At 45.8% G+C, this 12,500-nt stretch overlaps 1 protein-coding gene across 1 annotated transcript in view; it reads left to right on the forward strand.

Moving 5' to 3' along the window:
• pdgfba (platelet-derived growth factor beta polypeptide a) overlaps nt 1-10,529 on the forward strand; it is a 35,742-nt gene extending 25,213 nt beyond the window's left edge. The window contains exons 3-7 of the mRNA XM_063202411.1: nt 2,618-2,695; nt 3,398-3,600; nt 5,303-6,665; nt 9,605-9,743; nt 10,455-10,529. Coding sequence (XP_063058481.1) covers nt 2,618-2,695; nt 3,398-3,600; nt 5,303-6,665; nt 9,605-9,743; nt 10,455-10,467 — 1,796 coding nt within the window. The 3' untranslated portion in view covers nt 10,468-10,529. The remainder of the gene's footprint in view (nt 1-2,617; nt 2,696-3,397; nt 3,601-5,302; nt 6,666-9,604; nt 9,744-10,454) is intronic.
• The last annotated feature ends 1,971 nt before the right edge of the window (nt 10,530-12,500 follow it).

Consider the following 12,500-nt stretch of genomic DNA (forward strand, 5'->3'; position numbering starts at 1 on the left):
GCGTGGGTGTGTCAGACATACCAAAAATAGCACCAAAAGAAAACTGACAAGAAAAATGAGAATAGCATTAACCCGGAGTGGAGTACACAAAGTTCAACTTCGAGACTAGACTCATGACACAGAACAAGACACCAACCACATCGCACACTGCCAAACATTGCAAGCCAGTTAGTTAAACATACCAAAGTAAGTTCCCCTGATGCCTAAAGTTTGTAATTTAACTCAACTGGAGACTTAAGTCAACTTGATGATTTCTCAAGTTGAGTTTACTTACAGTAAAAAAAAAAGCAGCTGGGCAACTTACTTTTTTACGTGTAACTGGCTGCAATGCTTTACAGTGCAGATAGACAAAAAAGACTAATCCAGAGCATAGACCAATTCACAATATTACACATCCACATGGTGGACAGGTCGCTTGGTCTCAGAAGGAAAGGAACATCATTCTTTTTTTTTTAAAAGAATGGTGTTTAATGAAGGGGGGAAAGGCAAAAAGGCAAAGACATCAATCCAGAACATATCCCTTCACATTTTTGGATATACACAGAAAGAAAAGAAAAACATCATTCTTCACCTAATTACTAAGAAAACCCTCCACTACACTAGTCTATCACAAAAGTACTGGATTAACCTCACTGAGTGGAGTACATTGTAGTCTCCATTAGATTGTATTAAGTATGCCGCAGACATTCACACAGACATTCATACAGGCAGACAGGCATCGGTCTTGAAGAAGAAAAAAACCTCACCATTGTTCGCTGAACTATAAAACGGCGCTATATCACCAACGTAAACACAGACGTGACGCACTCAGACACACTGAGAGATTCATGCCAGATGCATGCTATTTTATTTTCTTGTTAGAAAGGACTTGGGAAAAGGGCACACTGATAAATACACATACACATAGACACACACATCGGTCTACACACACACACACACACACACACACACACACACACACACACACACACACACACACACACACACACACACACACACACACACACACACACACACACACACACACACACACACACACACACACACACACTGGACTCACATGCTATATTTGTATGTTCATATCTCTGTTCGCACACATTCCTCCACTGTGTGTCTGTCGGGGCTGTGGGGAGAAATAGCAGCGATTGTTACAATCAGACAATTTCCTTTATGCGGCCAAACAATGTCGGCCCTGGAGCAGTTTTAGGAGCCAGTCTCTCTCTCGCTCTCTCTCTCTCTCTCTCTCTCTCTCTCTCTCTCTCTCTCTCTCTCTCGAATCCTCCTATGCCCTTCAGAGCTGTGCCCTTCAGGGCTGCTGGCAGCTTTGGCTGGACCCAGGACAAAGTCATCTGAAAGGGCCCCCTAGTCAATGCATACATACAATGTAATGGGGACCCAATTCTGGACTCCCTATCTCTCTGTGCCCAGGAAAACATACCCCTTTGTCCCCCACTGTCGGCGGGCCTGGTGCCCTTTCATATATCCGATTCGCATGGAAATGACACGCTCAATAGACCTTGAATTCCCTAGTATTATTGTTGATCAGAACTGATATACCCTTTGAAAGTAAACATACTGTATCTTCAAAGATCCAGACATGTGTTGGGTTGCTTTTAGGGAACTAAGCTTGTTTGACTAGCATGAGCTGAACAGACAAGAATCTTCCTCAGACGGTTAGCTGGCATTCAACATTCAAAAGATTAATTGATCCCCAGTTTCCTAAAGTGAAATATCCCCTACTGTGTATTCCTGCTGGCTGAGTACTTAACCCAGGTGATCACATTAATTACCCATTAATCTACCTGTCATGACAAATGGAGAAGGATCAGACTGTTCAGGAAATGGTGTGGTTCATTCAAATACAGCATATGGGTGGCAGGATTTTTGTCTGGAATTTGGAATGTCTGAGGAAATGTTTTGGTTGAAATACCTTATGTGGAACGGTTTTTTTTTCTTTTTTTGAGTTGACATGTCTGCAAATGGTTTGGTTCATTCAAATATGTAGCAGGAGTTTTTTTTTTTTTGTCTGGGTTTGACATGTCTAAGGAAATGGTTTGGTTCAAACACTGAATGTGGCAGCAGCAGTTTTGTCTTTTGTCTGCAATCTGGGTTGACTAGTCTGAGAAAAAAGTTTGGTTGAAAAGCTGAATGTGCCTAATACTGTATGTGGCAGCAACAGTATTGCCTTTTCTCTGGCATTTGGGATGAAATGTCTGAGGAAAGGGTTTGGTTCAAATGCTGAATGTGGCAGGAGTTTAGTCTTTTGTCTGGTATTTAGTAGGTCGAAATGTCTGAGGAAAGGGCCCTGCCGTGGTCAACCGGCAGGGCACTCGCCTGCCATGCGGCTGACCCAGGTTCGATTCCCAGCTCGGGTCTTTTGCCAACCCCTCCCCGTCTCTCTCGCAATTCGCTTCCTGTCCACCTCTCACACTGTCCTATCAAGTAAAGACCAAATTTTTTTTTTTTTTAATTGTCTGAGGAAAGGGTTTGGTTCTAATGTTGCAGCAGTAGTTTTGTCTTTTGTCTGCAATCTAGGTTGCCATGTCTGCAAAGGGGGGCTGGACCTCTTGTCATCAGTACTAAACCATCTACATTGTTGTCTGTCTGAATTCAACAGATGAGGAGTCGGACAATCAAACAACCAATGACCTCCAACCTAGCGATGAACATCACTCCCGAGTTCCCAGAAGTCTCAGTGAGTCATTTTTGTTGTTGTTCAGAAGAAAAAGACTCTCATTGTCTTTGTTTGACATTGTCAGGCATGTGAAAGTATGTGTGGTAGAGACACACTGGCTTCCGGGCCTGTCTGTCTGTCTGTCTGTCTGTCTGTCTGTCTGTGGGGTCCCGGACTCACTATACAGTTCATGTGTGGCACACCAATTAGCCACACACACACACACACACACACACACACACACACACACACACACACACACACACACACACACACACACACGCACACATATATGTTGGACATATTTATACACACTTTTGTGTGAATATATGTGCCTTCACACCTCAACAAGCTTAAATTAATAGTAGGCCCTACCACTTTCAAAGAAAGACTTTTCAGTTTTACATTGTAATATGTGTAAATGTAATAACATAGTTAATCATCTGTCTGTGTCTCCGTTACCTATGGTTACAACACAAAATTAAACATCGTAAATTAATAGTACCACTTTCAAAGAAAGATGTTTTAGTTTGACATTTACTGATGTACAGTATAATAGCATACAGTACAAATACATCTAACAAATATATTTAATAATCATGTTAACAATTTATCAAGAAATGCATTTGGGAATTGTCGCAAGGGACTTGACCTTTTAAAATGAAGCTCTATAAACATGAAAAAAGTAATAACATACCCTCTTTCTCTGTCCGATTCCTGCAGTTACATCGAATGCGGAGGCGGCGCGCCCGGCGGCGTGTAAGGTGCGCACGGAGGTGCTGGAGGTGACGCGCTCCATGCACGACCGCACCAACGCCCACTTCATGCTCTGGCCCCTCTGCGTGGAGGTGCAGCGCTGCTCGGGGTGCTGCACTAGCCGCACCTCGCAATGCGTACCCGTCGTCACGGAGATCAGGCAACTGCAGGTACTTACGGGCATATACCACATACACAGAGAGAAACACATGGGAACACTGTAAAACATTGCAGCCAGTCAAAAAGTTAGAAAGTAAGTTGCCCTACTGCCTCAAGTTTGTAAGTTAGTTTTAACTTGCGAAATCCTCGAAATGACTTAAGCCTCGAGTTGAGTTAGCTTACAAACACAAGTCAGCAGGGCAACTTACGTATGTGGCTACAATGTTTTACAGTGCACTTACAGATGCATGCAAGCACGTCATAGTCCATGCAAACATGTAAGCACATCACAGTGCACATCATAGTCCATCATCACCTCAGGCATCAGGCAGCTGCAAGTACGTGCATAATGCAGATGCAATTATATAGGCACACACACAGTGCCTTTTGCAGAGAGAGTAGGACCATCTTCACACACACACAGGGCCGCTGACAGCGTTGGCTGGGCCCAGAACAAAGTCATCTGAAAGGGCACCCCACCCAATGCTTTCAATGTAATGAGGGACAAATTATGCCCCCCCCCATCTTCCTGGGCCTGGGACAACTGACCCCTTCATCACCCCTTGTCGGCGTCCCTGCACACACGCGCACACACACACACCAACGTTGGTTCTTTATGTAATTCTGAATGTAATAAGTTCCATAAATCTCATCATGCATGATTTGCTACAGCACCACAAACTCCTAAGCATTGCTACTACAATGACGATGAGTACTCTTACCCACTGTTCAGGGCACTAAATTAACTTTTTTCATCACCAGCCAAAATGACTAGTAGATGTTAATCTTACTAACCAAATGGACACTAACTAATGGGTCAAAGTGTCTACACAGTAAATGTTGTGGTGTTAATTCAACACATATAGAGTTGATTTGACATCATTTGGACTCAAATGAACTCTCTACGTGTTAAATGAGCACTGTAGAATTTACTGTCTAGTAAGTTTGTTTTTCTACCAGCCAAACTGGAAATTCATCAGCATTTGGGTGGTTGGCTGGTGTTAATTTAGAGCCATGCCAGTGTGTAATATTAATCATCATCATCATCATCATCATCATCATCATCATCATCATCATCATCCTCATCCTCATCATCCTTACTTTTCTAAAACACTTCTGTGGATACGTCATGAAAATTCACAATTTCAAACATATAAGGAAAGGAAAAGCATGCCACTAAGTTCTTCTGGCTCCTATCTTTGATAGTTACATAACAGACACATTTTTGATAAGGTATTTCTCCGTTACTGATACGCTAAAGAATGCGCCACCGTGCTTTGTAGTCAATCATTTACTCCATGAGGTAACACAGTGTAAACACACACACACACACACACAAAACAAATCACCAGGGGTGCTTTCCAAAAGAACTTCTTTGAAGTTGGAAGGAAACTCACCGTTCCTTTTCAAGAGAAGTGCAGTGTACACAGTTGGCGTGTGTGTGTGTGTGTGTGTGTGTGTGTGTGTGTGTGTGTGTGTGTGTGTGTGTGTGTGTGTGTGTGTGTGTGTGTGTGTGTGTGTGTGTGTGTGTGTGTGTGTGTGTGTGTGTGTGTGTGTGTGTGTGTGCGTGTAATAAGTCACTGCACTGACAGGAAAGAGGTCATAACATTTCTTTCTGATTAAGTTGGGTTGTGTTACCTTGTGTTTGAAAAATAAAAGCATGTTAATTACAAAAAAACCCTCTTGTTTTGGTTCCCTCCGTCTTTCCCTCAGATGAGTAAGATCACCTACGTGAACACGCGGCCGCACTTCGAGAAGGTCATCGTGCCGGTGGAGGACCACGTGCGCTGCGACTGCCAACCCCTGACCTCCCCCTACTCCTCCTCCTCCTCCTCCAACAACGCCGCCCGAAAGCCCCAACCCCATCCCCAACCGGTTACCCATCCACCCCAGCCTCCTCCAGCGCCCCGCGTGGCCCACAAGCCCGCCCAGCCCCAGGGGGCAGGAGGCTCCTCCCAAACCAAGGAGGACCTGCACCGTCACGACGTGCTGAAGCACAACCAGCGTCTCCACCTGGAGGAGCAGGACGCCCAGGGTGGTGGCGGTGGCGGTGGCGGTGGTGGCAGGATGTGGCAGAACAGCAAGTACAGCACGTCGCACACAGCCACGGAGCCACATCACACGCCAGCGCGGCTGGACTACCAGGCCAGCAGGCAGCCTCCGCCCCAGCCGGCGCGGCCACACACACCTGTTTATCCACAGGCCAACGCGCCCCAGCACCCCTCTTACCACCACCACCAACAGCAGCAGCAACAGCAGCAGCAGCAGCAGCAGCAGCACCGGCGGCAGGAACAGGAGCAGGATCCTTACTCCTCCTCTTCCTCCACTTCCCTGACTCAGGAGGAGCCCTCCGTGGCCTCGGAGGTCGGGGTGAGGGTGGGGTGGGGTGGGGAGGGCGAGGGAGACGGAGAGGGACAGCAGGGCGTGCCTGTGGCGCCTCACTACAACAGAGACAGAGACAACAGCGGGAGACAACAGGAAGCCGTCCGGCAGCCTCAGCCAACATTCCAGCACGCCAGCAGCGGTGGCGGAGGGGACGAACACGGCCGGCAGCAGGGTGGGGTGCAGCAGCAGCAGCAGGAATATCATCAACAACAACCGTATCAACGCCACGACTACAAGCTGACGGTGGAAAACCAACATGGCCGACAGACTCAGACGCAGCCGAGCACCCACATGCTGCGGGACAGCACTCACCAGACGCCCACGCAGCACGGATCGTCCTACCACCACCGCCACGGCCAACAACAACCAGACGCCGGCTCCGCGACTTACCACCACAACAGCCAATCGGATATGGCCAGCAGCGGTGGTCACGGGCACTCGGTCCAATCGGAGGGCAGCAGTCAGTACGAGGGGCAGGCGGAGGTGACGAGCAGTCCGAGGGGGCAGGGGCGGGGGCAGGGGCGTCACGATTCGGAGGAGGAGAGGAGGAGGACGCAGCTGGTGGAGGAGCTGGAGAGGGAGAAGGAGAAGGAGCTTCAGGAGGAAGTGATGTCACAACAGCAGCAGCAGCAACAGCAGCAGCAGCAGGACAGTTATTATAATCATCACCCGACCTCCTCACAGCGAGCAGGTGGGTGTTGGGTCACGAGTCACGGTCACTGGTACTTATTTTTGGCCTCGTTTACATGAGTCATTTAATTCAGAATGAATTTAATTTAATTCTGAAGAAAGCTTTAATTCCGCTTTGAAAACATCATGTAAACACCTCACAATTCGGAATTAAATGAAAGTTCAATGTAAATTCGACGGAACTATTTAACTCTGAATTATTCATTCGAAATTGAAAACGTCATGTAAACATGGCCATTAACTGTGTTGGTAGTATATCTTTTGGCCTTTTTAGGTCATTCGGGTTTTCTGCCTTGAGCAAAGCAACAGGTGCATCTGATTCACTTCATGAGCTGCTGTTGTGTGGTTGAAAGTCAAAGTCCATGTCTTGGTTTACTTGGAAAAGATGGTGAACAACATCAGCACTGGAAGTGGGCGAGGTCGACATATGGGATGTATAGTTGAAAAGAGGTAGAATCCTGTGTACTACCTCGACATCTTGCCTCTCTGCTCAGGCAAACTTTCCTGATCAGTATGCCCGAAACATAAATACTGCAGTATTGCAAGTAAATACTGCAAATTACGTGTGAGGGAGCTTTCTATGCCTCCCTTAGCCTCTTGCACTTCCATGGTAGATGATCATCTCAGCCATGGCCATCCTACCGAAGCCCTTTTTTATTTTTCCCAATATGACCTGTTGTTTGTGTATGACTAGATGTTTTGAAGTGCGTAGATTAGCTATGACTTATTTGGCCCAGCTCATTCTCTCATTGGTTTATCCTATATTGTCTAATTTGATCGTATTTAAATTAGCTCTAACCACTGCCCCACAACACCCTTGTGTAATTTTAGCTTAGTACTGTCTGCTATTTTACAGTGAGTCGATTAGCTATGACTTAGTTGGCGCAACACAATCTCTCTTTGGTAGATCCTGTGTGGTGCTCAAATTTGAATTTGTCAGTCTGGAGTAACGTAGTAACGGTCTGGAGTAACTACCGGTATGCTATTTACCAGTTGTTAGACTAGCTATGATAACTTGTTTGACCCCGATTAACACTCTCTCTGGTAGTTCTTGTCTTGACTATGCTGGGCTCTGATTTAGCCTAACGTGGTGAGATGTTTACCACAAGATAGATTAGCTACGATGACTTGTAGTATGGCCCAAATCAGACTCTCTCTGGTTAGATCCTGAGTGCATTGACTGTGAAGGGCTTTAATCCGAGGTCGTTGTCTGGAGTAACGTAGGCCTAGTGGCTGATTAGCTTTAACCATATGCCATTTCAGCCAAATGTGACCTGCTGTTTATCATTGAGTAGATTAGCTATGACTTATTTGGCCAAAACAATCTCTCTTTGGTAGATCCTGTACGGTGCTCTAATTTGAGCTCTGCTGTCTGGAGTAGCCCTAATGTTTACCAGGGGGCAGATTAGCTACAATTACTTGTTTTGCCAAAACCACACTCGCTCTTTAGTCGCTCACATCTCCCACTGATAAATCCTGTATTGACTGACTGCCTCCGATTTAGCCTAATATGGCCCGCTGTTTACCAGTGAGTAGATTAGCCAAGATGACTTATTTGGCCCAAATCACACTCACACAGATCCTGTGACTGCTCCAGGACTCCAATTTGAGTTCAGTGTTTCCATCTCATACTTTTTCCTCTTGCTAGTTCCTGTATTGACTGCGTTGGGTTCTGATTTAGCCTAATATGGCCTGATGTTTACCACCCGCTAGATTAGCTACGATGACTTAATTGGCCCAAATCACACTCTCGCTTTGGTCAGATCCTGTATGGACTGACTGCACCGGGGCCTCGCGCTAATTCGAGCAGCTCGTCTGGGGTCTGGAGTAATGCGATGGTAGCAGTGTTGCCAGATGTGTCTGATCAAATCCCGCCCAAAATGTTCTCAAAACTGCCAAAATGTGCTAAATTCCGCCCAATTTCCACAAATTGCATTGATTTATATGGGCACAAAACTGCAGAAAAAAACGCCAAATAGCCAATTTTTCCCGTTTTTACCCGCAGACGGCCATCCCAAGTAGCCCAATTGGGCAGGTAACGGCCCAATCTGGCAACACGGGATGGTAGTGGTGGTGGACGACGGGCCCTTATCTGCCGTCCAAACACGGCCCTTCATGTAATTAGCCGCACTTCCTCTGATTCTTCCCTGTGTCGCTAAAGACGTCAGTGGAATGGATACAGCGTCCAGCAACTTTTCCATGCATGTGCTATGCGCTGTCAAAGCCATTTCGGGGGCAAATTGCTTGGCCTTTTTTATTGTCCACATCCTCATACTGTAGCACACTGGACTGGCCGCCACAATCACCACCAACAACTGAAATCCCCTTCCAATCATCCCCTTCTTTCTTTTACATTACCGGTATATTACATTTAGCTGACACTTGAGGACATAATCAGGAGAGCCCCTGCAGAGCTTTCACTGCATGGGGCCAGACAAAACAATCTGAACGGGCCCCCCTCTCAATGCATACAAAGTAATGGGGACCCAACTCTGGACCCCCTGTTTCCCTGGGCCTGGGACAATTAACCTGTTAGTCCTGTGAAGCATCTGATGGCCTGTTCCACCCACTAACGGTAGACAATGACAGAGAACTTTCTTACCCTCCTTTCTCCTCTAACCTCCTTTGTTCCTCCTTTGTGCTCTCTCTCTCTCTCTCTCTCTCTCTCTCTCTCTCTCTCTCTCTCTCTCTCTCTCTCTCTCTCTCTCTCTCTCTCTCTCTCTCTCTCTCTCTCTCTCTCTCTCTCTCTCTCGTGCAGATGAGTAGGGTTCGTTTTTCCTTTAAAACTTGAGGGGATTGATATAGATCGCCCTAGTCTTGCATGGTCCCTGGTAGCTTGTTTCACCCTTGGGGGCACAATGTTGGAGAAACATCTCTCCCTCCTTCTGCTTCTCCTTCTCTCCTCTAACCGTCTTCCATCTTTTTTCTCTCGTCCTGTAGTGACAGAGTCTCTGTCCACGCTGCGGCCCGAGAATACGTCTCCGCGGCCCCAGACAACCCCGAAGCCCCAGGTGGCCCGCCGCAGACGCCGCAAGAACCGCCGGAGGATCAGCAAGACCACCATGAGAGCCATGATCATGTAGGTGACATCATGAACACTACTACTGTATAGAAACACACACACACACACACACACACACACACACACACACACACACACACACACACACACACACACACACACTAGGAGCCATGATCATGTAGGTGACAGTATGAACACTACTAACCCTACTACTACTACTACACACACACACACACACACAAACACAAACGGTTACATGGCACTATTCCGACATGCTGCTATTCCGACATGCTGCTATTCCGACATTGGTGTCTATTGTCAGAATACCGGCACGTTTTCCACCGAGATAAACCTTTTCTGTGGTATGTGCTCAGCTTTTATTAGTTTAGGGAGAGTGCATGCAGTTACTCTAACCCTAACCCTACAGCATGTTGGATGTCAGAATAGCGGTATGTCGGAACAGAGAACACAGAGAATCCTCTATGCATCACTTGCACTGTAGATGGATGTACAGTTATTGTCCATTAAACACAAAGAGATGGAGGAAATACGTAGAACATTTCCTTACCAATGACACACATGGCATGAAATTCAATTTGTATTGAAAGACATTGAGTGACCGGCAATGTTTTTTGTGTCATAGAATGCATAGTTATGAAAGAATCCCATGAATTCTTATAATTCCTATAATTTTAGACGGCACATTCTTCTTACGTTTTAAGTTCCGTCTCATCTCATACTTTGTCCTTTCTATTGTGTCCCATCCAGGGTGATGTCCTAATGGTGACAGGAGAGATCCCTCAGGGAAGACGGAACCAAGCGGGATTCAGGGAGAAAGGAAGAGAGGAAGAAAAAAAACAAAAGAAAACACGAAACTGGAATATTAGATGTAGCGACAAAACACAACAGACCTGCCATGATGATGCACCTCTAGGGGGCGCCGGTCATCTTGTGACTCCAACCCCCCCTAAGGACGATCCAGATCCAGATCCACCTCAACCGAAGGAGAAGAAGACCACAGCCTCCGAAGACCACAGCCTCCGATGTACGGACAGCATGGAGGATTACTGGACCACTTGGACTTTGTCTTCATGTGACTTCATGTCTGAATTTCTCTCTATGTACTCTATAATACGCACATGTGCTGCCGTGTGCAGATCTAAAAAAAAAAAAAAAGTATGGCCAGTGTTTTTCCATTCATGTCCCATACTGTAATACTGTGCGGTCTTGGCTTCCATCTGCTGCAAAAAAAAAATCAAGCTCTCCCATTCGCTGCTTCCTGATCAGGTGGTGATAAGACATGTTTTCTGTGAAAGCCTTTACAGACACTGAGTGAGTGAATGGGACAGAAGAAAAAAATATATATAAAAATAAAACCCAAGACTGCCATATAGGAGGAGGAAGGAGCAGGTGTGACTTTGTGGATTGTCGGGGCTGAAACTGGAATCCTGAAAAAGACTTTTTGGGGTTAAACTGGAAGAGGTTAATGCTCGATGGATGGAGGTGGAAACGGTGATGGAGATGTTGGTGCATGATGTTGGTGTTTGAAGAACTGGTGCTACTGTAACTCCTTCCTGGCCTCCAGCGGATGAATTGCTATGACGACGACAACAACAGCAAAAAAGAGACAAGGACCTGGGACTTTCTACGCGAACGCAGCCAGAATACTGATGCATGCAGTGTTCAAAAAAAGCACTCATTCTACCATGCTCTTGCTTGTTGTTAAAAAGTCAAGGCGGAAAAACACTGGAAAAATAGTCCAAAACACTGGAAATAACATATTTTGTGCATTCTGAAGCCAATGCATTGAAAAGAAAAGAAAAAAATAACGAAATAAGCCATTCATTTGTTTTGTTTCGTAGGTGTGTCGCAAAAAATTGCTTACGTACAGTACAAAACTAAAAATGTTACAACTGAACGAGAACGTTATCATCCCCATGTTTATCCTGATAGATGAAGCATGCCTTGTGATAATCCTATACGTGAAAAAACAAAATCCTTACTGTATTACCTGTTAACTTAAAAACAAGGAGGGTGGGCGACACTGGCTGATTGATGGGAATACAAGACAAGGCAAGTTAAGAATAAACATAACGTGTTTGTCGGACCAGACTGTTTGGTTCTATAACGGCTAGCATAACGTGTTGTCGGACCAGACTGTTTGGTTCTATAACGGCTAGCATAACGTGTTTGTCGGGCCAGACTGTTGGTTCTATAACGGCTAGCATAACGTGTTTGTCGGGCCAGACTGTTGGTTCTATAACGGCTAGCATAACGTGTTTGTCGGGCCAGACTGTTGGTTCTATAACGGCTAGAGCTAAAAGCAGCCGTCTGGAATGGGAAGAACCCAGAGACAGGGCAACATTCTCCCCAGTGACTCACAGTGGAGTGTGGACACATTGGGAGGGGGTGTAACGGGGTAGGGGTGGGTTAAAGAGGGGAACAAACTATGGAGCATGCTCTCACCATTGCTTTTAGCTTGACGACTACTGAGGCTAACGGAGATCCCCATACTAGTTATATTGTCCGTGAAGTGCGGGACCTCTGTACAAATGCAAAAGCGCTAGCTAAGCTTACACTGGCTGTAAATTTTACGAGACGAAAAAAGTTGCGAGAAATTGTTCTTTTATCCTTCTGTATTATTTGTTAACTTATTTAAAAAAGAGAGAGAGAAAAAAGAAAAGGCGGGTGCCCGCCTGGCTGTCTATATGTGCGCAAAAATGTAATTAATGTTATTGATTATAATTATTATTATTATTTGTTGTAATTATTGCTATTTTAATATAAAGATGGAAAAAATGTACATCTGGCCTA

This window comes from Engraulis encrasicolus, chromosome 1, assembly GCF_034702125.1.
Source record: "Engraulis encrasicolus isolate BLACKSEA-1 chromosome 1, IST_EnEncr_1.0, whole genome shotgun sequence".
Taxonomy (NCBI): Eukaryota; Metazoa; Chordata; class Actinopteri; order Clupeiformes; family Engraulidae; genus Engraulis; species Engraulis encrasicolus.